This window comes from Octopus bimaculoides, chromosome 2, assembly GCF_001194135.2.
Source record: "Octopus bimaculoides isolate UCB-OBI-ISO-001 chromosome 2, ASM119413v2, whole genome shotgun sequence".
NCBI lineage: Eukaryota > Metazoa > Mollusca > Cephalopoda > Octopoda > Octopodidae > Octopus > Octopus bimaculoides.
In genome coordinates, this window is record NC_068982.1 from 84,016,410 (window position 1) to 84,043,434 (window position 27,025).

A 27,025-nucleotide genomic window follows, 5' to 3' on the forward strand; every position below is an offset into this window, starting at 1 on the left:
TCTTTCCTCACAAGTCTCGATCTCTGAAGCCAAATACGACGAATAGCTACGTTTGCAGGATATCTATGTAGTGAAATAACTTTGCCATCTACATTCTTCCCTCTATAGTGGCTGCATATACAGCAGTATTTGCATGATTTCTTCGGAGACATATTAACCTGTCAGTACAGTATGTGAGTCGTTAGTCTGCGGAAGTTAAAGCAAGTCACTGAGCATGCGTACATGTCATACGGGAGAGTTCCAATCAGGGGTGGATAACAACCTTATAGGAACCCCCTATATGCATGGGGGTGATGAGTGCATGTGTGTATGTATAGTTGGAATTTACACAAAAACAAAGCAAAAGATGAAGATGGGTATGTAAACAACAAATTAGTTTAATGCTCAGGAAGCGAGAAATTCTTTTACGTTTCGAGCCTACGCTTTTCAACAGAAAAGAAGGCAGAAATAAGCAGAGAGAGAAAATAAAAAAGGTTTAGTGGCTAGCAATCAACCATGGCGAATATATATATACATGTGCACATGTGTGTACATATATCTGTGAGTGTGTGTCTGTGTGTGTGTTTGGTATAGTCAGCCACCAAGTCTAAAGATTGGAATAACACCCCTACCAAATTCTTGACCACATTGTTGTGCTTGGCTGCCACAGTCAGCCATCAAAGTCCTCCACACACTAAAGCTGTTCAATCCAATGCCATAAATACCCCCTCCACACATTCACCCTCCATTTACATTAGATTCTTTGTATTTTACTTTTATTTCAATTTTTTATTAGTTGTGGTCACTTCTTGACCACAACTATAAACACACACACACCCTATCCTTATTTACATTAGATTCTTTATGTTTTTATTTTTTAATTTTCTTCCTGACTACATCATCACTTAACCAAAATGTGTCTGAACTACTAGTGACTCACTGCCAACATATAAATTGGAGCAAAAAGAAAATGTAAATCTGGTAACTTTTGAAGCATGTTACATCACCTGATGTTGCATCTGATGTCATTACATCATCTTACACCCACTAGGGAGCTGTTCAGAATGAAACCAAAATGATTATTGTGCTAATAAAGTTTCTAGTTACACTCTATCTTTCTGTATCAGTCATTTATATTGTAAGATAACAACTTAATGCCATTTGTAGGAAAGGTAAAGGAGGAAGATGAAAGAAAATAAAGTAAAACAAAATAAGATAAAATACAATAAAAGCTAGTAATAGGAAGTATAAGGAGGTTTAATTTTCTGTAATAGGTTTCTGGATATAATAGTTTCAAAAGTTTATAGATATATAAGTTTATGGACACGCAAGTTTATGAATATATTAAGTTTATAGATATAAAAGTTTAAGGACATATGGCACTTCCATTGGATATGACAACAAGGGTTCCAGTTGATCCAATCAATGGAACAATCTGCTTGTGAAATTAAGGAGCAAATTGCTGAGCAGTCTTCAGGCATAGTTCTCAGAAAGATTCAGCATGACACAGAATGTGAATATGTTGGCACTCTGAAATACAGGTACTACTCATTTTTGCCAGCTGAGTGGACTAGAGCATTATGTAATATAGTGTCTTCCTCAAGGACAGCACACCACCATGAATCAAACTCACAACCTTATTATTAGGAGCCAAATACCATAACCACTAAACCATGTGTCTTTACGCTTAAGGATAAGGATATATAAGAAGTTTATTAATATATAAGTAGTTATAAAAGTAGATATTAAAATAGATAAAGAGACAGATAGATACATCGATAAATTGACTATAAGCAAAGAACTGGAAATGAATTTGGAGGAGAAGAATTTCACAGATTTATCTTAAAAAGGCAAACAGCCCCTGACACATGGGGATTTGATAGAGCTTCACGAGTAGCAAAATAAAGAAGAGGAAGTTGAACTTGAGCCACGTCACTTTACCAAAAGAAAAAAAAAAAGAGAATTTTTTGCATATATCGAAAAAGAATATGTTCGAGGATATGGATTCAAATGTTCAACGCTTTTCCAAGATTACGGGGGCTTGTCATGAAACTTTTGCTCCTTATAATGTAATCCTTGAGGAAAAGAAGACAGTTCAAGAAACTCTCAACTGGTTTTTTAAGCACATCGAACAACAAGAACAGCCAGAGTCAGCTGTTGATGTTGATGATCCACAGCCATCTAGATTCAGCCTAGCCTAGCCTAGCCTAAAGACAAGTTAATTCGACTTAAGTTGTGACTCCTGGAACCAATTAACAATGTAGGGTGAAGTATGCCTGTATATGTGTGTGTGTGTGTGTGTATATATATATATATATATATATATATATAATGCTTTTTTGAAGTGTGCGTTGTGTTGTGTTTTTAATCAATGAAAATGTTGGATTGGAAAATATGTTGCAATAGAAATAGGGAACAGTCACTGTTTTAGTAGTACATGAGCAGGTTTCATCTCCATTTTTACCCAACATTTATTAATGTTATTAATAAAAGAAAGAACCCCCCCTCTCTCTATTTTTAAATGCAATATAGAGAAGAAGAATAATGGTACTGATAACGAAAAATAAAGACAAATATTATTTATTTCAGTTGTTACTGTTGTTATTGTAATTGTTGTGACAGCAAGTGTGTAGGTGGCAAGAGCCATCATATCAATATAACACTAATACTGCTGCAAAGTATTAAATGTCTAAAAATAATCAGATTTGCCTAGTATGGAAAAATAGAAGTAAAATAATGTTACCCCCTCTCCACGAGGCATTAACTTTATTTCAGGGTAACAACTATCATAAGCACTTCCCACTGATCAAGAATTATAAATGGCAATAGTTAGATTTTGTTAACTTTTTCATATCTGGTATAGAATTTAAAAGATGATTTCATTTTGCTGTTTGGTGAGAAGATGAAAAGTTAGATAAATTTAAAGCATCAGTATATAATTTATTTCCTATTCAGCCTTTCTTCAAATCATGTAACATAAAAAATACACCAAATTTACTGTTATTTATTTTGTTTGCTTCTGACAGGCTATGGTTGATGATTATTGGAAAGCTTCTGATTTCAATGGCCCCAAAGAAGTTTCTATGAAGTAAGTATAATGTATTTACTATAAGTATAATGAGAAAAGATAGCCATTTCATCAACCAATTTGCTGTGTTTATTAAGATATACTATATATCTAAAATTATTAAAGTAAACATACTTACATCAAATTCAAAGTATATGAGAGTATGCTGGAACCATACAAAATAAAGTATTGGGTCATCCCATAAATAATGCAGTTTTTTCAATTGTATGAACTAAAAATCGGAGTGGGGACAGGATAAACTACCTGCATCAACTTGCTATAAAAGCAGGTAGTAATTTTACCTTCTGCTTATTCTTAGTGCAAGTTTTTAAGAGTGCAATTCAATTTTAACAGTTATTTTTTCAAAGTTATAATGGAAGTGGCAAAGGAGCATATTCGGTATATTTTGCTTTATGAGTTCAATAAAGGCAACAATGCAATGGAAAGTCGAAGGGAGATAAGATAAACTAACTGCATCAGCTTGCTTACTTTGTACTTATTCTTAGTGCAAATTTTGAAGATTGCAGTTTGATTTAACAATTATTTTTTCAAAGCTATAATGGAAGTAACAAGGAACATATTCATCATATTTTGCTTTATGAGTTCAATAAAGGCAACAATGCAATGGAAAGTGCAAGGAATATTAATGCAGTATATGGGGATTGGACAATAAGTGTAAGCCAGTGTCAACAGTGGCACCAGAAATTCTGAGCTGGAAACTACAGCCTAGAAGATGAGCCTCGTCCTGGAAGACCTGTAGAGCAAACCCTGGTGGAACAAAATCCCATCATAACTGTTGAGGAACTAGCAGAGAAGCTTGGATTTTGTCATTCAACCATTCATTGACACCTGCATGCCACCAGGAAAGTCAACAAATTGAGTCAATGGGTTCTTCACAAACTTTACAAGTCTAATCATACACAGAGAATGAATTGTGCTCTTCTTTGCTGTCACATCTCACAAATGAGTCTTTTTTGGACCGAATAGTGACTGGTGTCAAGAAATAGGTTCTCTATAAAAATGTCAAGTGCCAAAGACAATGAGTAGAGAAAGGAGAAACACCGGCACACTAGGCTAAAGAAGGTCTTCACCTATGTAAGGTGTTGTTTGGTGGGATATGAAAGGTTTAGTCCACTTTGAACTTTTAAACCCAAACAAGAGTATGTATACAACAATATGAATGACGGAGTTGTATAAGCAAGAGTGTGTGTACAATATGTGAGAGTACTAGTTCGTATAAGAGTTACACAGTTGAATGTCTATACTCAAGAAGTTGTGGCCGAGGAGCAGAGCTGTAGTGCCACATGTTGTGTGTGAAGTTGAGCGTCGATGCTGCGACCAGTTACCTGGTACAGAAGATTCTCACAGGTTGGTTCTGGCTGTTAAACTTTGTGGTGGAAACAATCCACTCAAACGGTGTCGAGATGAAAACCGTGGTTGTTGTTGTTAGCGTGTACTCTGGTGGTGGTGTTGCTGGTGACGACATTGTGGTAGACAGTACATTGGCAGTGATGACGTCGTCGCTGGAAACTGACTGGTTGGTGTGTTCTGTGTGTGGTCAGCAACCAGAATTGTGAGAGATCTGAAATCGAAGACACACTGGCGTGGTTCAAACAGGCTTATTTATAGATGAACAGGGGCTCACCGGAACAGTAGAAAAACACTCTTTCACGTGACCTTATTAGAAGGCCACGATTGGATGGTATGCACCCTGGCGCGAAACAGAACTGTAGACAATTGCCGCGCAAATAAGAACCAATCAGGGTGGTAGATGCAAGGGTCCAAGGCAGCCGAAGGCTAGATGTTAGCCGCTTCGTTATCATTTGTAATTGAATGCCCAAGAGAGAGGTTTCACTACAGGACCATGTTTACTTGTATTTGATTTAGTTTCATGCAGTGGATTTAATATGAACAATCACTGTATTTCTGAACCCAAATTCTTTTAAATTGTAATTTAAATTTCTAAATCTTTTACAAGCTCTATCAGTTCTATGTTCCTCAAAAGAATTTCATAAATAAATGATAATAGTATATGTAAATCTGAATTACTAATGTTTTTGATTACAGTTAAGAGCAATACATTATTAGTATTTATTGTTGTGTAGCGTTTATCAAGCAAACATGAAGGAGATTTAGCTTATTCTAATATACTGGGTGATTGCATAGGTGCTCCTTCATTACTATTGTGTCTGAGGAGTTGCAGTTGTTGGCCTGATGTACATCCAATAGAAGACTGAGTAAGATACTGGAGTTACTACAAAACTGAAGAATTTGAGGTTAGTGTTTTGCAAGAATACACTAGAGAGCCGAGTGTCCTTGGAAAGGACTACATATTGTATTCAGGGCAATGTTTAAGGAAAGTAACACAATATTGTTGATAAGAATCAAAATACCTTTTCAAATAGCTATTTCTTTTATTGTTTATTTGCTTCAGTTATTAGACTGTCATCATGCTGGAGCACCACCTTGAAGAATTTTAGTCAAGCAAATCAACCCCAGTACTTTTTTTTTAAGTTTGGCAGTTATTCTGTTGGTCTATATATAAGACAGACTTCTTTCAGTTTCTGTCTACTGAATTCATTCACAAGGCTTTGGCTAGCCCAAGACTTTAGTGAAAAACACTTGTCCAAGGTGCTACACAGTGGGACTGAATCTGGAACCATGTGGTTGGGAAGCAAACTTCTTATCACACAGCCATGCCCAGAAATTCTGAAAGCTTCTGTCTGTTAAAGTATCTATAAAAGCTAGAGAAAGAAAGAATACAGAAATTTGGTGAGCCAGATATTGACTTTTCTTAAATGAGATGAACTGATCTAATATGGTACATTCTTAGGGATATAGTGAAGAAAACTTTAATTGTCTGACAGGCAAGTTCTGCAGTTATTTTCTTTGTTAATTTTATTATACTAATACAGGTTGTTGACTGCACTTGAGGAATCTGGAGCTTACATGGTTAGAGAGAGTGAAAATAAAGTAGCCCCCAAGGTAATCCACTATTTCTTTTGTTCTGTATGAAACACGTAATTCCTTTCAGATTATTTGTTTCCTTTTTATATTGACATTAAAATTGTTTAAACTTTTAATTATTTTGGATTCATTGATTTTCAATGAGGACATTAGCCTTCAAGAAGAGACTAATTTTCACTTGATAGTTCCAATCGTTGTACAATAGTTGAAGGATTCTTTGCTTTAGCTGTTAGTCATATTAAAGAACATATACAGTGTTCAAATTTTTTATAACTTTGTATGATACTACGGTATTCAGTCTATAACATGTGCTAAGATAGAAAGTAAGAATTAAGGTAAATTGCAATGACAATCATCATGGTACTTTCAATGTTTCCTTTTTTTCCCTAGACCTTACTTGTTTACTGTGCTGAATTAAAAAGAACTCAAAAGTATCAAATCTTTTATGAAGATACTCCAGTAAGTTGAATATTTATGTTTTAGAGGTTTATCTTTATTTAAACTCATACATTGTCAGTTAGATAATTGAAGAGGTACTTTGTGTCTCATCTTCAGCATCTCACATCATCATCATTTAATGTCCGCTTTCCATGCTGGCATGGATTGGATGGTTTGACTGAGGACTGGCATGCCAGGAGGCTGCACCAGGCTTCAGTCTAATCTGGCAAGTTTTCTACTGCTGGATACCTTTCATAACATCAACCACTCCAAGAGTGTAGTAGGTGCTTTTTACCTGCCACTGGCATGGGAGCCAGTCAGATGGCACTGGCATGGATCATGCTTGAATGGTGCTTTTTACAGGCCACCAGCATGGGTGCCAGCCAAGTGACACTGGCATCAACTACGCTCGAATGGTGTTTTTTATGTGCCACCAGCATGGGAGCTAATCAAGTAGCACTGGCATCGACCTTGCTCAGATAGTGTTTTTAACATGCCATAGGCATAGGTGTCATTCAGGCAGCACTGGCATCGGCCACACTTGGATGGTACTTTTTACGTGCCAGTGACACAGGTGCTAGTCAGGCAGCACTGGCATCAACCATGACTATGATTTCGCTTGGCCCAACAGGTCTTCTCAAACATAGCATATTGCCCAACGATAAATGGGCCAGTTATGCGACTCTGACATTGGCCATGGCTACAATTTCACTTGGCTTGCCAGGTCTTCTTAAGCACAGCATATCTCCAAAGGTCTTGGTTGCTTGTCATTGCCTCTGTGAGACCCAACATTCAAAAGTTGTGCTTCACCACCTCATCCCATGTCTTCCTGGGTCTACCTCTTCCACAGGTGCCCTCCACTGTTATGGTGTGACACTTCTTCACACAGCTGTTCTCATCCATATGCAACACATGACCATACCAACGCAGTCATTTCTCTTGCACACATTTGATGCTTTTTATGTCCAACTTTTCTCTCAGGGCGTTTACACTCTGTTGTGTATGCACACTGACATTGCACATCCAGTGGAGCACACTGGCTTCATTTCTTTCAAGCATATGCATGTTCTCAGCAGTCATGGCCCATATTTCACTGCCATGTAGCATGGTTGTTCACACACATGCATCAAACAGTCTACCTTTCACTCTCTGTGAGAAGCCCTTTGTTACCAGCAGAGGTAGGAGCATTCTGAAGTTTGCCCAGACTATTCCTAGTCTAGCATCTACCTCTGCCACTGACTTGGTCACCTAGGTAACGAAAGCTATCACCTACTTCTAGTTTTTCTCCCTAGCATGTGATGGAATCTGTTTTCTGTACATCTTTGGTGTCTATTGCCCCTGTGCATCTGTTACACACAAAATGTGTCTTCCTGGTTAACCTTCCTTAGATATTGCTGCCCCTCTTATGTGTCCATAGCTTACAACAGGTACATCTTATGGAGTTTCTACCTACACCTTTCTACAGATTGAGCAGGGCCATCTACCTGAAGGGATTTGTGATTTGTCTGCCTTCCTACTTATTAAGTAGTTTTTGCTAGATTGACTGTAAGGCCCTTCGATTACAGACCTTGCTTCAACACCCTAAACTTCTCTATCTCTAGTAGTGACTCAGCAATTACAGCCAGGTCATCAGCATAGAGGAGCTCCCAGGGGACATCCTGTCTTGAATTCCTCTGTTATTGTCTGGAGAACTATGATGAATAAGAGGGGACTGAGGACTGATCCTTGGTGAACCCCTTCTATCCAGAATTCTTCACTATGCTCATTGCCAACCCTCACCTTACTGACAGTATCCCTGTACATGGCTTGTACAGCTCTCACTAACTATTCATCTATCCCTAGTTTCCACATTGACCACTAGATAAGTGATTGGAGGACCCTGTTAAAGGCTTTCTCCATGTCAATGAAAGTCAAGTACAGAGGTTTATCTTTGGCTAGGAATTTCTCCTGCAGGTGTCTTACCAGAAATACAGCATCAGTGACACTTTTCCCTGGCACAACTCCAAACTGCATCTCATCTAAACTAACTCTCTCCCTAATTAGTTGGGCTATCACCCTCTCCGTGACTTTCATCACCTGATCCAACAATTTGATACCTCTGTAATTATTTATATCTAATGCATCACCTTTACCTTTGTAGCAGTTGACTATCATGCTACTACACTAGTCATTGGATATGACTCCTTCATGTATCACCTGGTTGACTACATGGGTGACTAGACTATAGCCTACACTGCCAGATATTTTAAGCATCTCAGCAGTGATTCCTGTTGGGCCAGAGTCTTTCCCTGTCTCCATACCTTTAATTGCTTTATCTACCAAGGTACTGTCAATTTGAATAGCTGTTCCCTCTGTTGGGTCGACATTCAGCAGACTCTGTTTCTCCCATTCATTCTCCTCGTTTAGCAACATTTCATAGTGGTGTCTCCAAGTCTCTGTTTGCAGCATCATTAAATGTAGGTGAGCCATCATCCATGCGAACACATTTCCCTCCTACGACATCACGATTCTCTCACACACACTGTCTTGCAATATGAAACATTTCAAGTCTCTATTCTTCACGATGCAGAACATTGGCAATTTTTTTCTTATCTGCTTCCCCTCTGGCTAAGTAAACCTGTCTCCTAGCTTCCCTTCTGGCAGTCTGATGCAGTTCTGTGCTACCAGCACACTTCCAGTCCTTCCATGCCTATTTCTTTTCCTTAATGGCCCTGTCATCTACATTGTTCCACAACCACGTTACCTTAGGTCAAGAGGGAACTTTGCGCCAGCAATAGATCTGGTTAGTAGCCCTCAACAGGTTGTCCTGTAGGAACCTCCAGTTGTCCTCCACATTATGTGATGCTATATCCTCCTCTTTTTTGTCAAAAGCTTCAAGTAATATATCTCTAAATCTCTGTCCATTCAATGGATCCTTAAGCTTCCAGACCCTTCTTTTTCATGCTGGTTGTCTTCTGGGCATCCATTTAGCTCTGATCCCGAAGTCACTAACTACTAAGCTATGTTGTAGTGTGCATTCTTCACCTGGGAAGGTTTAGGCATTTATAAGTAGCCATCTTTCCTGTTTCCTGGCGAGGATGTAGTCAATCTGACTTGTGTGCCCACCAGACTGGTAAGTGAACAGGTGACGGGCAGGTTTCCTGAAGTTAGTATTACAAACCATAAGATCATTTGCATCACAGAACTCCAGGAGCCTGGTTCCCTGCTCATTGTGGGAACCAAATCCATTGCCACCATGTACACCATGGAAGCTCTTTGGATATTGTCCAACATGCCCGTTGAAACCGCCAGCCACAGAGAGGTCTCTGTCATTTGTTGATGAAGTAGTCTGCAAGAGGGTGTCATAAAATCGATCTTTCTGTTCATCGGGTAGCCCTGGCTGAGGGGCCTAGGCCGAGATAATGGTTACTAATCCATGTTGCAGCACTAGTCTAAGCTTAAGTATTCTATCACAGACTCTCATTTCCTCAATTTACCTTATTAACCCATTTCTCCACAAGGAGTATACCCACGCCTGCAACCCCATCAGTGTTCCCTACCCAGAAAATTTCATACCTATGTTCTTTGCCTGTGAGAAACCTAGCAGAACTTCATCTCCACCTTATTTCTTGACTTCTTGGATGCAGCACCAATCGACACATCTCCATTCAAGCCTCTCAACAATCTCACCAGACCTACCTTTCAATGTGCCATCATTAAGTGTGCCAGCTCTGAGGGTATGGAAGTTGTGGGCTGGCAAGACCCTGGGATCGGGAACAGCAGCATTATGCATATGAAAAAAAAGCTTGCATTTGACAGATTTCATAAACATACAAATAGCCTTCAACACCATCATTTTATTCACTTCATAATCACTATATTCAACAGTAGATAGACACTAGGTAGGGATGGAGGGGGAAAGGAGGTTGGAAGGTGCTCCATATAGTAAGCTATTTGAGGTGCTCAGGAGAAAGACATTCAGTAGAGGTCAGAGGATAAAGACTTCCAGTATAGGTGGCAGGAGTGAGATGGGAGGGTACAAAGCAAATGGCAAAGGACTGTGGCAGCCTTCTTCCCTAGCAAAAGCTGATGTGGCATAGCCACAGACAAAGCGAGTTACTGATTAACAATCAACATGGGAAAAGTAAGTGGTTAACAAAACAGAGAGAGGTGGAGAGTGATGACATTTTCCAGAATTAGGGCTGGTCGAGGAAACAGTGGGTCATTTGGATAAGATAGCAAAACATAAAGAGATGGAATTTTTGAGATTTAGAGCGAGAGTAAACAGAACTGAACAATTGGATTTCTTAACTTTGCTATAACATATCGCTAAATGAATAACAATAATAATCATAGAGAACACTATAGAGTAAAACAGAACATTTGCCTTCTTAAATTAACTATAGCTATAACTATAACATACAGTATGGAGTAAGTCAAACTTTGTGACAAAAATAGATAAATAAATGAATGAATAACAATAATGATGATTATAATGAGCATTAAAGTGAGAGAGAATTGAATTGAACATAGGATTTCTTAAGTTTACTATAACATATGGCATGAAATAAATGATACTGTGTGGGTACATAGATAAATTAAATTAACAAATAATAATAGTAATTATAATTTGCACTAGCCTTTAGTCCATCTAGCTAGGAATAAGTGCTGTGTAGAAGTGCAATAGTATATCTCTGTATAACTAATATTTTGTTATCTTGAACTGAATTCTTCTCATAAATATAGCTTGAGAATGCACCGGTCAATTGAGTTAATCATGCACTGATGAATGCATCTGATTGTGAATGTAAATCAGTTGACTTTTTTTTTATAATACTGTGAAATAGGTGAAATAAATATCAGAGATGCTTTGCCCCACACAGAAACTGCAGGAGCTCTTCTAAATCCATTGCAATGCTGAAAACCCTACCATATCATTATTATTGATTGATTCATAAAATTTGATTTAAATAGTCTTTCAACCCAATGAAGACAATAATACTGACGTATGGATGGACAATACTGTAAAGCATTTAGTAGCACTCTATCATTATTGCTAACTTCATTTGCAGTAATACTGAAGGGTTTGAGTGTGCTGGTAAGTAGGGGAGAGAAAGAGAAAAAAGGAGAGAGAGAGAGAAGATGAGAAAAACTTTGTTTCTTTTTTGTCATTTTTGTGCTATATATTAGAAGAGAAAGAATTCTGTATGTTTCTAGAGAGGAAGTATTGAGAAGTGTTTATTGAATCTAGAGAGGGATGATTGGAAAAGTTGAGTTGGAGAGAGAGAGAGTGTGTGTAATTAGAATTGTGAGGCCTAGCAGTTGTGATTTTGACTGTCTCACTTGTGTGCAGTTCAAGCATAATGTTGCATGATTGTTTACTTTGTGCCGGTGAAGAAACCCAAATTATGTTCTATTTGGGACAAGATCTCTGCTCAAGTATGTATGGCATGAAGTGTCTATGCTGCATGTGGATAATACCTATATAAAAAATGTAAAAGAAGAGTGTGATTTGCAAAGGAGTGTGGGTTAAAGGTGGGGGCTATAATTAATACACATTGCATTGAAGCAGACTGATAAGAAACTTTTGTTTTATTGCCTCTGCTGCTGGGCGGTTGTGGCGAAGCTTTGAGAAGGCACCAGATCATAGTGTAGAGTCTTCACATAGGTAACTTAGCTAGGAGGTACTCATGGTTGATGATGATTGTTTACCTCTGTGAATGGTAATTGGGTGAGAGTTGGATGTGAAATTTGAAATAAGGGTAATTAGGTGAGAGTTAATAGAATCAGAGAACTCGACCTTGTTACAGATGAGATACAGTCACACATTTCTGCAAAATGGAATAAATAGATGGTTGTAAAATTCTAACAGACACTGTTTGATAGTAATGGAAGGGACACCATCAAAACTGGCTTCATCTACAGGTATGCTACTTTACAGAGTTAACTTGTAAATCAGCTTGCATCATCAATACACAAAGCACCCTGTTTTCCTGATAGGTATTCTGTAAGCATTGTGGAAGTGACTAAAATTCTCATTGGTGATGCTGAATGATTTTCTGCAGGTCTCTTTTTTTTTTTTTGCCCAAATTTTTGTGCATGAACAACCTTGGAAGTTAGGATTATGTCCTTTAATTGTGTGAGGTGTATAGAGGGACATACCTAGAGGATGGTTTCAGCCACCTACTGTGCTACTTTTGATACATCTTAACTCAAGTGCATTTGTTGCCATTGTTAATCAGCATAGAACTAATGATATTCAATCAGTTGCAGAGAGTTCAATAGGAAGGGATTATGTTTTCAGTGGATTAGGCATCCACCTCTTTTTCCAGGATATCCTGTGGAATTATGGTTTCTGTTAAGTGAAATCTACAGCAGACTGTCCTCTGTTTCACTCACTTGTGGGCTTCTCACTCTCAATATATTTAGTGAAAATAAATACCTGTTATCAGCAAAGCTTTCTACTGTGTTTGATATGCAAATCTCCTAGTTAGACTATTTGCCTATGTGATTCATCTATCTGTTGTCTTTTGGGTCAGAAATTTCTGTACAATTACATCATAGTACTTTGACCCACATTTTGTCACCTTTGAAGTGCTTCCAGGTTTGGTACGGCCCCTAACATTCATCCCCCTATACATCAATAATCTACTTTCCTAAATTTCTGCACCTATAAAAGAAACAATTCAGTACACCACTCACTCATAAACATGAATATGTGACTAGAATCCTAAGGCTGCTACAGTATCACTTCAGAGCCAGAAAATACTTCAGCTCCCCAAACTAAGTAACTATTTACAAAATACATATGAAACCCACGTTTAAATACTGCAAAAAATGTCACCAGACAGATTGGTATGAAGTCACTTGCCAACTTACTCTCACTGATGTACTGTAGAAATTCTGCATTTCAATCATAAATTACCAACATTTTAAACTCCATAATTGGAGCATCAACCTTATATATTCTTGCTTATTTTAACCTAGAGAGATTGTATCTAACAGGTTAGGGCAATACCTGTCTTCTTCCAAAATAATAATTAACAGCAAAAAGCTTGTGGAGTTTCAGTGCTGACATCTAAAATGTATTTCTTTTTTCTTTTTGCAGAAACCAAAATATTATCTTAAAAAAGGAATTGAATTCAGCTCTTTAGAAGAGCTTATTTATCATTATTTTTATCATAGTATATCAAATGAATATGAGTCAAAGCTGTTGATACCTTATACATACGTACAAAACTGGGAAGCTGTTCTTGAAAAATGTATGCAAGAAGAAAAATAACCAAATCAGAGATGTTTCACAGTGTTCATGTCTATAAACATTTTTATCATATCCTCAGTATTGACTTATCTAATCAGGTATCACACTTTACTTAATACTAAAATATCTGAAATACTTTTTAAATAGAAATAAATGAAACAGTAATAAATGAATACATCAAAAAGTTTAAATAATTAGTATATTTATGGTATTCCTTAAAGAAAAAAAACTATGGAACTAACTATTGCTTACTTTTGGGGTTTATTGATGATTAATGTCTTACTGGCTTAATTACTAGTAAGCACATCTACACTGGAAAATTAATACAGTTCTAACAAAAGTTCATCATATTAGAAAAGCTCTGGACTTATTTAAGAAAATAAAAATGGATGGTCTATGAAATTACATTAACATATGGAAAGCTATTTAAAGTATCTAGTACCTTACATATTCATAACAAGTTAGCCAAATCAATGACACGGAATAAAATAAACAAATATTGAACATTGGCATATGAGATAACTTATTCAGTTATGTAAATTGTTGTGAAAAGCAACAGAAACATTTATTGACTTAGGTGTGGATGATAATGATATAGATTCAAGGAAATTCTACTATATAGGTTAAACTTCTCAAAATGCCAGCAAGTTTTAATAAAATTTAATCAATTACTATTTTAAAAACTACATTTTTCAATGAAAATTATTTTTTCTTGACTTTCCATGATTATAAATTTTTTTCAGGTAATTCACTGTTCCAAAAGGAACTTTTAAAATTCCTGTAGGCATCTTTTTACATTCACTTTTCCCTACTGGTGTATCACTATTTGTTGTAGTCTTCTGTCAGGCCTGAGATCAGATCTCATCACTTCTTCTCATATCTCTCTATTCTTGCACTTTTCACCCATTTTGCATATGCAGTCATCTCTCTTGTATGCATATCCATTGCTTTCCAGCTTTTGCATAACTCCAACATTCAACCCCCATGTCTTGCTACTATGTAATATTACACACCATATACAAGCCCTTTACTTGGAGAGGTCAACTTGGTAACAGAGGCTATCAATTATTTTTAGCAAGGTTTTTGGGGAATTGAAAGATTTCAGTTCTTGGGTTTGCTTGCTTCTGAACATCTATTATATATGAAATCCTTTTTCGACCCATTATTGATATAGAATTGGTACCTGTTGACTTTCTGCATACTGGGCATTGCTACTTCCCCGGTGATTGTAGTGTTCTGTCTTATTTTCTAAGACTTTCATTAACTTTTATGTGTCTTGATTTTAAACACTGCATCTATGTTTGGAACTTTTCCTGTAATTCTTTGACTTATATGACTAAGAGAATTAAATCACTGAAATAAAGGAGATGCCAACAACAGACTTGAACCTTTGTGTTATAGTCTGGGTAACTATAATAAATGGAAAGAGATTGAGAGCTAAGCTCTGGTTGATATCTGGTTGCACACTAAATTGATCACTGATCTTATTACCAATGCTTTGTTGACAGTACCCCTATATATGGCTTACATGCCTCTCACAAACTATTCATCAACCTCAAGATTTCTTAGTGACCACCAGCCTATCTTTTTATCTTATACTTATTTCAGTCAATGAACTTGCCTGTGCTGGGACACCTTGAAGTGTTTTTAGTCAAACACATTGACCCCCATTTTAAAATCTGAGTCTTATGCTATCAGTGTCTTTGCCAAACCTCTAAGTTATGGGGATATAAACAAACCAACACTGGTTGTCAAGCAATGGTTGGGGACAAACACACACACACATTTACAATGAACATCTGTCTAGCAAATTCACTAACAAAGTATTGGTCAGCTGGGGGAGACACTTACCCAGGGTACCATGCAGTGAGACTGAATCAAAAATTACGTGGTTGCAAAGCAAGCTCCTTAACCACACAGCCCTGCCTGTACCTATGGCAAATATAAACAGAGGAAAACAATAATACAGCTGCTTAAAATTACGGGATCTTAAAACAGAATCAATTAGTAAAAGACTTAAAAAAAGCTATTCAGAACAGTGGCACATCATCACTAACAAACACATATTCCAGCGTCTGGCCCACAGGAGAACCATTTCTTTTGTAGCTACTATAATGGCTTCTGCTCCTTAAAGCTGGTTGGTTTCCCACTTATCTCTCCACCTCTCATCACCCTTTCCCTACACTAACCACTATACCACTATACCCAATCCGTTATTCCCAGAACACAGGTCTTCTGGAATTTCCTACCCATTCATATCTTTCCTATATCAGTTTAAACAGCATTAACAGCATCGAGCTCACTGGTACTGAAGGGCCTGCCACTCTGCAAGTAAAAGGAAAATGAGAGTCCAAATTGCTGGATTTTTCAATTCCCATGGTAGATAACCTAAAAGTAATTATTTTTTCTGCAAACTTTTAAATAAAAAATATTCATGTTGTTTCCAGTATTTCTCAGCTCATACAACTCATTTTTCCTGAAAACAGCACTAAAAGGTCAGGCTGTAAAGTGGCATTTGGCAACCAGGGTCAGTCCTCACTCGACCACCAGTTTTATAATATAAACTTTTGTTACAATTGACATATAACTATATTCCAGTACTCTGATTACCATATTTATTAGTTTTGTTATGTATTGATGGATATTAGTAAGCAATTTACATGTGGTTACTGTCACTTGCAAGAGAATGCCATATTGATGCCTCACATGCTCTTCGCAGACATGTAGATGCTTCTGCTAACTGTCAATTTAGTTCTTCAGCAGAGACTCTACAATACTACACAATGGTAACTGATCAGAAAAGACATAAACTGCATGTTGACTATTTCAAATAACTCAGCAGCTAGATAAATGAGTGATAGTATAGACCACCACCAACTGTAGAAATGATATGTGAATGAAGAAAATAGGAAAAGTTGTTTTAAAAGAAAACAAGAAGAAGAAACAAAGGATTTTGTTACAAAGAAATACATCTATGGATACACAATCAATGCAGTATGGGGAATACAGTTTCAACAAAGATGATAATGTGCAAGATGACAAAAATTACTTAAATCCAACAAGACTTATTTGAATTGTTGTGAACTCTAGTAGTTAGTATGAAGGATTAGCTAGTGTGAATTTTAAGTCGTAACTCTCTACGACAAAATGATTTTACTTTACAATTGTACTGTAAATGTTAAATGTACATAAATAAATTAATTTAGTAATTATCTTCTCTTTCTTCACGTTCTTCAATTTGTTAATGAAATTTATTTCTGCAATTATGAAACAGTGTATTTTTTTTTTATAGCGGTTAGTGTTTCAGAGTATATATTTCTTGCTATAGCGTTTATGTAGCTAGAGTCAGGATTTATGTATAATGATAACACTTATAAGTTATAAGTGATGTGTTTATCAATATAGATTCCTACTTCAAAAGTAAAATATATTTATTATCTTTTTCCAAATAGGAAACATAAAAAATAAGATAGAAAAACCATTACATAAGTAGTGGTACACAAACACTCTCCAAACCGTCTATAAAAAGTGGTGACCCCTCTGTGATCAAATAGATAAACTGCCACATCATAAAAGTATTGACACTTGTGAAAAATATATAAAATTTTCAATTGAAAATAGATGACAGTTTCGTTACACAACATTTTATTAACAAGTTGAAGAACGCTGAAGAAATAAACAATAATAGATTTCAACTGCCTTTATCTTTAATTGACAAAACTTTAAAAGGTCCACTATAGTTATAATTCAGTGAATGATGACTGACATCATTACGTACAAATACATGAATCCAAGAATTAATATCAGAAGGAACAAAACTTTTAATATTTTGTAATTTACTTGTAAAAGAAGGAACATCAGAAAGAAATCTCTTGAGTCGGGTTACATAATTGTTAATATCTCCATTGAAAGAATTGGTTTCTTCAAACATTTGACCAAGTAGAGTTAATGTTCCATACAAAAGTTCACTGGTAAAACTTCTAACCAATTGCTAGAATCAGAATAAGTTCTTAAGGAAGATTTCAACTGCCTATGAAACCTTTCTATCATGCCGTTAGATTGTGCTTGATGTGAAGTTGTACGAATTCTATGAATTCCCAACAATTTGTTGAATTCTGTGAAAAGTGTAGACTCAAATTGTCTTCCACAATCTGTCGTCAATGTGTTGGGTATGCTGAATCTAATCTAGACATCCAACTGGTAAATAAAGTTCTTGCTATAGTTACTGCAGATATGTCTTTGATTGGATAAGCTTCTGGCCATTGCGAAAAAGATCTATGCATGTTAACAAATAAATAATACCTTCCACAGGAGGCAATGGTCCAACTATGTCAATATGAATGTGTTGGAATCTGGCATCAGGATTTGCAAAAGTACCTAATGGTGCTTTAATGTGATGATTTACTTTTGCTTTTTGGCACTGCTTATACAATTGAACCCAAGAACAAATATCCTTATTCATACCAGGCCAAACAAAATCGAATTTTAATGAAGCTCCAATACCAGGATGAAATAATTTATGTAAAGTAGAAAAAAAAACTTTCTCAGTTTGCTTGAATATATTCCTCATGAACTTTTATATTCCTAGAATTTTTTGTTTATAAAAAAAAAGTTTTGTAATTTTTTTCCAGAGAAATTAGATTGAACAATTTAATAAACTTTACAAGAAGGCTGTTGTTATTGTAAAACCGTGATGAGCAGTTATTTTCATTTCTTTAACATTGTAAATTTGTGGATTCTTTGTAAATTTATATATTTGGCTTGCTAAAAGTATTAATTCAAACATTGTATTGAAATACATATGTATTATGATTATTCTTTTTTCGCAAAATTGACAATTTTTCTGATGAAGGGCTTATGTAGCAAGTCATAAAAGGCGGCAATATGACGTAATGGGTAGGGAGAGGGGGTGCTGAGTGGTCTAGTATGTAAGAAGCCATGTGTAACTGGCACCAGCTGCACCACCCAGCTTAATATGATGGATAATGAAAGCAGTAACTCCAATAATAGCAATAATAATAATAATAATATTAACAACTATAGCAAGAATAACAAAAACAACAACAATAATAACCATCATCATAATTTCTACATCTGTTTTCCATGCTAACATGGGATGGGTTGTTTGATCAGAGCTGTACCAGGTTCCAGCTTGATTTGGCTTGATGCCCTTCCTAATGCCAACCACTTTACAGAGTGTTGGGTGCATTTTATGTGCTCTGGCACAGGAGAGTAATAGTAGTCATAATAATAGAACTAGTAATAATAGCCTTACAGATAACCCGTGTAACAAATTAATCATCATCATTGTCGTTTAACTTTCCATGCTTGCATTGGTTGGATGGTTTGACTGAGGCTGCAAAGTTGACTGATCTGGCAAAGTTTCAACAGCTGGATGTCCTTCTTAATGCCAACCACTCTGAGAGTGTAGTGGGTACTTTTTACATGCCACCGACACGAGGACCAGTCAGGCGGTACAGGCATCAACCACGCTCAAATGGTATTTTTTACGTGCCACTAGCATGGGTGCCAGTCAGGCGGTACTGGCATCAGCTGCAACAATGACTTCACTTGACTCAACAGGTCTTAGCAAGCACAGTTTATTGTCTAGTGACTGAAGGGTACTCTTAAATGGGCTGATTATGCTGCACTGGCATAGGCCACAGTTACGGTCTCACTTGGCTTGCCAGGTCTTCTCATGCACAGCATATCTCAGTCATTTGTTATCGTCTCCGTGAGGCCCAACATTCAAAGGTCGTGCTTCACCACCTCATCCCAGGTCTTCCAGGATCTACCTCTTCTACAGGTTCCCTCTACCGCTAGGGGGTGACACTTTTTCACACATCTGTCCTCATCCATATACAACACATGACCATACCAGCACAGTCATCTCTCTTGCACACCACATCTGATGCTTCTTATGTCCAACTTTTCTCTTACACTCTGTCATGTGTGCACACTGACATTTCACATCCAGCAGAGCATACTAGTTTCCTTTCTTGCAAGCTTACGCATGTTCTCAGCAGTCACGGCCCATGTTTCACTGCCATGTAACATGGCTGTTTGCAAACATGTGTCATACAGTCTACCTTTTACTCTGAGCAAGAGGCCATTTGTCACCAGCAGAGGTGGAGCTCTCTGAAGTTTGCCCAGACTGTTCTTATTCTAGCAGCTATACTCTCAGAGCATCCCCCCCTACTGACTTGGTAATGGTAATGGAAGCTATCAACTACTTCTAGTTTTTCTCGCTGGCATGTGATGGAAGTTGTTTCCTGCACATTTTCAGTGTTATCTTCCCAGTTAGCCTTCCTTTGATATTGCTGCATCACTTATGTGTCCATAGCTTTCACCGGGTATATCTTACACCTTTTCTACAGATTGAGCAGGGCCATCTACCTGAAGGGATTTCTGATTTGTCTACCTTCCTACTTATTAAGAATTCTTCACTATACTCGTTGCCAACCCTCACCTTACTGACAGCATCTCTGTACATGGCTTTGTACAGCTCTCACTATCCCTAGTTTCTGCATTGACCACCAGATAAGTGATTGGGGGACCCTGTTAAAGGCTTTCTCCATGTCAACTAAAGCCAGGTACAGAGGTTTATCTTTGGCTAGGTATTTCTCTTGTAGCTGTCTTACCAGAAATATAGCATCAGTGATGCTTTCCCGTGGCACAACCCCAAATTGCATCTCATCTAAACTAACTCTCTCCCTTGTTAGTTGGGCTAATGATCCTCTCCATGACTTTCATTACCTGATCCAACAACTAATTTGTATCTAATGCATCACCTTTACCTTTGTAGCAGTTGACTATCATGCTGCTATCACCTGGTTGACTATACGGGTGACTAGACTATAGCTGACACCACCTGATATTTTAAGCATCTCTGCAGTGATTCCTGATGGGCCAGGGGCCTTCCCTGTCTTCATACCCTTAATTGCTGTATCTACCAAGGTACTGTCAATTCAGGTAGCTGGTCGTTCATTTGGGTTGACATTCAGCAGACTCTGTTTCTCCCATTCATTCTTCTCATTTAGCAACTTTTCATAGTGGCATCTCCAAGTCTCTCTGTTTGCAGCATCATTAAATGCAAGTGAGCCATCACCCATGCAGACACATTTCTCTCCTATGACATCACGATTCTCTCTTACACACTGTCTTGCTACACAAAACACTTCAAGTCTTTGGTCCTCACGATGCAGAACACTGGCAAATTTTTTTTTTATGTGCTTCCCCTCTAAGTAAATCTGTCTCCTAGCTTCCCTTCTGGCAACCTGATACAATTCCCTGCTACCACTGTTCTTCCAGTCCTTCCATGCCTGTTTCTTTTCCCTAATGGTCTTGTCAACTACATCGTTCCATCACCTTGTTGCCTTGGGTCAAGAGGGGACTTTGCACCAGCAATAGATCTGGTCAGTATCCCTCAACAGGTTGTCCCATAGGAACCTCCAGTTGTTTTCCACCTCTATTTCAGCAAAAGCTTCAAGTAATAAGTCTTTAAATCTCTGTCCATTCAGTGGATCCTTAAGCTTCTAGACCCATTTTCTCTATGTTGGTCATCTTCTAGGCATCCATTTAGCCCTGATCCTGAAGTCACTAACTACTAATCTATGTTGTGGGGTGCATTCTTCACCTGGGAAGGTTTTGGCATTTATAAGTAGCCATCTTTCCCGTTTCCTGGTGAGGATGTAGTCAAATTGATTAGTGTGTCTACCAGACTGATAAGTGAACAGGTGACGAGCAGGTTTCCTGAAGTTAGTACTACAAACCATAAGATCATTTACATCACAGAATTCTAGCAGCCTGGTTCCCTCCTCATTGCAGGAACCAAAACTATAGCCACCATGTACGCCATGGAAGCCCCCTACATGTTGTCCAGTATGCTCATTGAAGTCACCAGCCACAAAGAGAAGGTCCCTGTTATTCGTCAATGAGGTAGTCTGCAAGAGGGTGTCATAAAATCAGTCTTTCTGTTCATCAGGTAACCCTGACTGAGGGGCATAAGCCAAGCTAACTGCAGCACTAATCTAATCCTAAGTATTTTATCACAGACTCTGACTACCTTGACTACCTTATTAACCCATTTCTCTGCAAGAAGTATACCCACGCCCCCGACCCAGTCAGTGTTCCCTACCCAGAAAATCTTATACCTATGTTCTTTGCCTGTGAGGAACCTAGCAGAACTTCCTCTCCAGCTTACTTCCTGGATGCAGCAACAATCTACACATCTCCATTCAAGCCTCTCAACAATCTCACCAGACCTACCTTTCAATGTGCCAACATTAAGTGTGCCAACTCTGAGGGTATGGAAGGTGTAGGCCTGCAAGACCCTGGGATGGGGGACAGCAGCGTCATGTACCTGAAAGGAAAGCACGTATTTGGCAAAACTCATAAATATACAATACCCTTCAACCTGCATACACTACACCATAATTTATGCGCTACATAATCACAGTGTAACAAATTAATAACCACCACAAAATGATTAATAAAAATGGAGATGGGACTATGGATAACCAAGATAACCTTACTGAGAAAAAGACAGTGAATAATAATACTACTTCTACCAATAATTAATGGTGTGTATAACACTGACAATATTCTACAGTATGAGGGAAATGAATCTGATGGACCATCAGTGTATCATATAATATTACTTGATTTGATGTTCCATACTAGGGCGAAAATACCCCATGTTGGTTATGCTTGAAAGAATGTAAACAAATCCTGTTATTAAATAGACAGAATGAGGTGTTTACCACACATATCCACAGATTCTTCAAAACATTCCAATTTTATCACAAATCTAAATGTAGAACTTTGAATCTCTCAACACAAGTCTCACTCACATAAAAACGGATATACATCATATGCTGATTTAATTTAATTCAACTTTTATCACAAATCTAAACATAGTATATTGACTCTTTTAACACACGTTTCAACCACATAAAGTAGATGTACCTCTTACAACTATTAACTTAACCTATATCACAAACCTATATGTAGTACTGAGAATCTCTATAAAAGTCTCACCAACATAAAATAAATGTACCTCTAATGCCTAATTAACTCAACTTAAATTAATCCCTCTAGTCCACCTAACTCATCTCTCACTATGATTATCTTTCAGTATACCTATCTGACATCTTCATTCACTAAACCCTATTCTAAATTTATCACTTTCTTGAACACTGTACAATTCCATAATCCATAATTTTTAATTTCAGTATCTATTCTGACTGGAATTACATTACATCCAAAAGGACCCAGCACACTCTGTAAAGTGGTTGGCATTAGAAAGGTTATCCATCTGCAGAAACCGGGCCAAAATGGACTATGAAACCAGGTACAACACCTGATTTTGCCAGCTCCTGTCAAATTGTCCAACCCAAGTCAGCATGGAAAATGGTCATTAAATGGTGATGATAATATTCTCTAGTTTTGGATATTATCTGCTAAGGTACAAAATTCAGGATCTCTCTGTTTTCACTCATTTACAACTTCTACACACACACACACACACCTAAACATATGCATACCCTTCATTAAACTTGCGATTAAATATTATCTCCTTATTGTTACAATGGATAATTTCTTTATTCTGGTTATTACACATACCTCAAGTGCACTGAATGATATCTGAACCCAATTGTAGTCAGATGATTTATAACTTTTTCTACCCTAACTCTAGAAATTTATATATCTGTCCCTTGGTGTGAGTGTTAGTTTCTGTCTATTAGTATGACCTTATTTTCTCTGCCTCTTAACCTTCCTCAGTAAACCAAAGTTCTCTACTAAGGTTCTACCTCATTCTCTTTCCAATGTTATATCTCATTTGCCCTCTGATGCTGGAATTGATTGCTGCTATAAGAACAGCTACCATTTGTTTTGCACCATGTGCACATTTATTCTTGAAACAACTGTAAGGCAGCAAACTGGCAGAAAGTTTGCATGCCAGGTGAAATGCTTAGCAGTATTTCATCTGTCTTTTATGTTCTGAGTTCAAATTCCACCAAGGTCGACTTTGCCTTTCATCCTTTTGAGATCAATAAATTAAGTACCAGTTGCGTACTGGGGGTCAATCTAATCAATTGGCCCCCTTCCCCAAAATTTTGGGCCTTGTGCCTAGAGTAGAAAAGATTCTTGAAACAGCTGTAAGAAACTCTGCATACCTTATTACTTCCTTTCGTGCTCATGTAACAACTCAGCCATCATGTTTAAAGATATAGATTTCATAAGTTAACCTGATGCCAGTTGTTTTCCTGTTTATACTTTTATTCTATTATAGATTGATAGCTGACACTTGGTATACATCTGAAACATCTATGTAGAAATGGAAACAAACTGGTGAATTTGTAGCAAACATAGCCAAGCATGTAAATGCACACTATCTTGTTTTAAATGAGATATTTTTTCAAAATAATTCATGGATAGTAATGTTCATAAATCAGTAAAAACTTTTTTCCAAAATATACCTTACTAGTGTATTTTATCATTTGCTGCAGCTTATGAGTCGGGAATTATACTAATTAGATATTAAAAAAATAAATGAATTATTATGAAATTCCTCATCCCTTGTGATAGAAGCTGTGTTTAGTTGAATTTAGTGTAATGCTATCCAATACAACTGAATTTGTTCTGAGGTTGTGTACTAGAATTCAGCAATAGTCTATTTAGTTACAGTTCTTATGTTACCTATTCATAAAAAAAGTGGAAGGAGCCAAGTGTTATCTTGATTATGTAGACATGCAATTCTGATGAAGAGATATGATTTACTTTGATTTATTCTCAAATATTTATACTAGTTCTTAACATCACAAAATGAGTTTACTTTGTACATCTTATTTCCTTTTTATCTATTAATGAGCTGAAGATGAAGTGCAAGAAAGAGTGAAGGCCTGTTTAAATAAGTTTTATAGAAGTATAACCACCCCACTAAGTCCCATGACATACATCTTATAATGTAAGATATCTATGTAAACCTATAATGCTCTCTAACATAGACTAAGGATACAAAACACAAAGAAATTTTCATGACAAAATTTACAATTGGACCAGTCAAAAAATCATGCATTCATTTTTCCCCAAACCAGTTATTGAAGAAGTAATTAAACAAATTTCTTCATAACAAATATTAATTTCAGGTAGCTGTAAAGGTTATAGATGTTATTTATTTTATTATAAATAAAAAGGGAAAACAATATATTTTGTTTTCTATTTGTCATCATTTTATCTGTTAATAAATGGCATATGCACAAATTTGAGGTTGATGCCCATCTGTTTCAACATCTGAACAAAAATATTTTAATGAAATTTTGACAATCAGTAATGATTACATTTAGATTAAATCAGAAATAAATTTTTTAAAAAGTCATCATTCAACAGCAGAACTGGACATGCCTATTGCTAAAATAGAGCTATAAAGGCTGGGAGTTACATAAAGTTCTTAATGTCATATCTTTATAATTAAACTGTGGAGTTTCCAGTGGAGTAAGTACTTCATCAACATAAGTTTGATACTCATTGGCAGTTGTTTTCTTGGATTTAATTTCAAGCTTTTTTTCCAGGTTTTCAATTTTAAGACGTAACAGTTCATTTTCTTCTTGGTAACTTTTTTGTAAGGATTGGTAATTTTCCACTTCTTTTAATAGTAATAAAATATGCTTGCGGAGATCCTCATTTTGAATTTGCAGTTCTTCAATAACTTGTTTGTCATCTTTTGGCATTTTGGTCATAACAGGTTGTGCTGGAGCATGAATGCGAAAATTTATACTATCAGATAAAGTATCTAAGTTTTTAGGTGCATGAGACTGGTTTCGACTTATGAGATACTGAATTAAAGAATCATTTTCTTCAATAGTACGATAAAGAGTGACAATACGGGGTTCAAAATCTGCTTTTGGACTATTTGGTGTACTCTGAGGTAATCCTGAAGTAGCTGAATGAGAAGGATCTGATTTCTTTAATTCTTCTTGCTGGACATTCTTTTCTTTTTGTCGAATTATTTCTTGTTGTCGATTATGGTGACGATGCTGTAGTTGGAGTGAATCTTTTGCTTGTTCCGAATTTACTTCAGACATAGCCTCTAATACACACTCTGCAAAATAAGCCATAAAAATAAATTCATAAGTAAAAAACAGACAGAAAGGTAAGTATATATGGACATGGATGTAGTTAGAACTTCAATTGTACTGTATTGCATAAATTATTTTCTATCATAAATTGCAATACAACAAAGCACTGTGAGGTAGTTTTAAACAAAACTGTAAAAGATATTTAATTAGTGTAATAGCAATATCACCATCATCATCAGTCTTCTCTTCTTCCTCTTACTCTCCCCCTTCTTCTCCTATTCTAGGTTTCTCACTTACTACCATGATAACCCACTCCATCCTCTCTCACACAACCCTGAACTTAACATTAAGCTAGCATGACTTAGACATTCCATTCTTAACATCTTAGATAAAAACTGGCAATGTTTCTACAGCTGGATGCCTTCCAAACGCCAACCATTCCAAGAGTGTAGTGGGTACTTTTTATGTGCCACCGACACGCGAGCCAGTTAGGAGGACCTGGCATCGATCACGTTCTGATGGTGTTTTATACATGCCACCAGCATGGGTGCCACTCAGGGGACACTCGCATCGACCAGGTTTGGATGATGCATTTTACATGCCACTGGAACAGGAGTCAGTCAAGGAGCGCTGGCCACAGCTACAATTTTGGTTTTACTACATTCAACAGGTCTTCTCAAGCATATCATATAGCCCAATGCATCAAGGGTACTCATAAATGGGCCGGACATGCAACACTAACATCGGCCATGGCTGTGATTTCACTTTAGTTGCCAGGTCTTCTCAATCACAGCATATCTCAGTCTCCTGTCATTGCCTCTGTGAGGCCCGGTGTTCGAAGGTCATGCTTCACCATCTCATCCCATGTATTCCTGGGCCTACTTCTTTTGTAGGTTCCTTCCACAGTTAGGGTATAGCACTTGCTCACACAGCTGTCCTCATCCATACGTAACACATGACCATGCCAGCACAGTCGTCTCTCTTGCACACCACATTTGATGCTTCTTGTGTCGAACTTTTTTCTGAGAGTACTCTGTCGTGTATGCACACTGACATTACACATCCAGTGGATCATACTAGCTTCATTTCTTTCAAGCCTACGGATGTCCTCAGTAGTCATGGCTTATGTTTCACTGCCGTGTACATGGCAGTTTGCACACATGCATCATACAGTCTACCTTTCATATATACACACACACATATATATATATATATATACATGTATGTATATATATACATGAATGTATATATATA

General features: G+C 37.0%; 2 protein-coding genes across 3 annotated transcripts in view; one reads left to right on the forward strand and one right to left on the reverse strand.

Annotated features, from left to right (window-relative positions):
* Window positions 1-14,377, forward strand: part of LOC106882811 (uncharacterized) — a 78,592-nt gene extending 64,215 nt beyond the window's left edge. The window contains exons 4-7 of the mRNA XM_052978387.1: window positions 3,006-3,067; window positions 5,962-6,031; window positions 6,404-6,472; window positions 13,539-14,377. Coding sequence (XP_052834347.1) covers window positions 3,006-3,067; window positions 5,962-6,031; window positions 6,404-6,472; window positions 13,539-13,712 — 375 coding nt within the window. The 3' untranslated portion in view covers window positions 13,713-14,377. The remainder of the gene's footprint in view (window positions 1-3,005; window positions 3,068-5,961; window positions 6,032-6,403; window positions 6,473-13,538) is intronic.
* A 10,473-nt stretch (window positions 14,378-24,850) lies between these two features.
* The window catches only part of LOC106873769 (nuclear receptor-binding factor 2-like), a 91,865-nt gene continuing 89,690 nt past the window's right edge, over window positions 24,851-27,025 (reverse strand). For both annotated transcript variants that reach the window (XM_052978385.1, XM_052978386.1), the window contains exon 3: window positions 24,851-25,794. In XM_052978385.1, coding sequence (XP_052834345.1) covers window positions 25,115-25,794 — 680 coding nt within the window. In that variant the 3' untranslated portion in view covers window positions 24,851-25,114. The remainder of the gene's footprint in view (window positions 25,795-27,025) is intronic.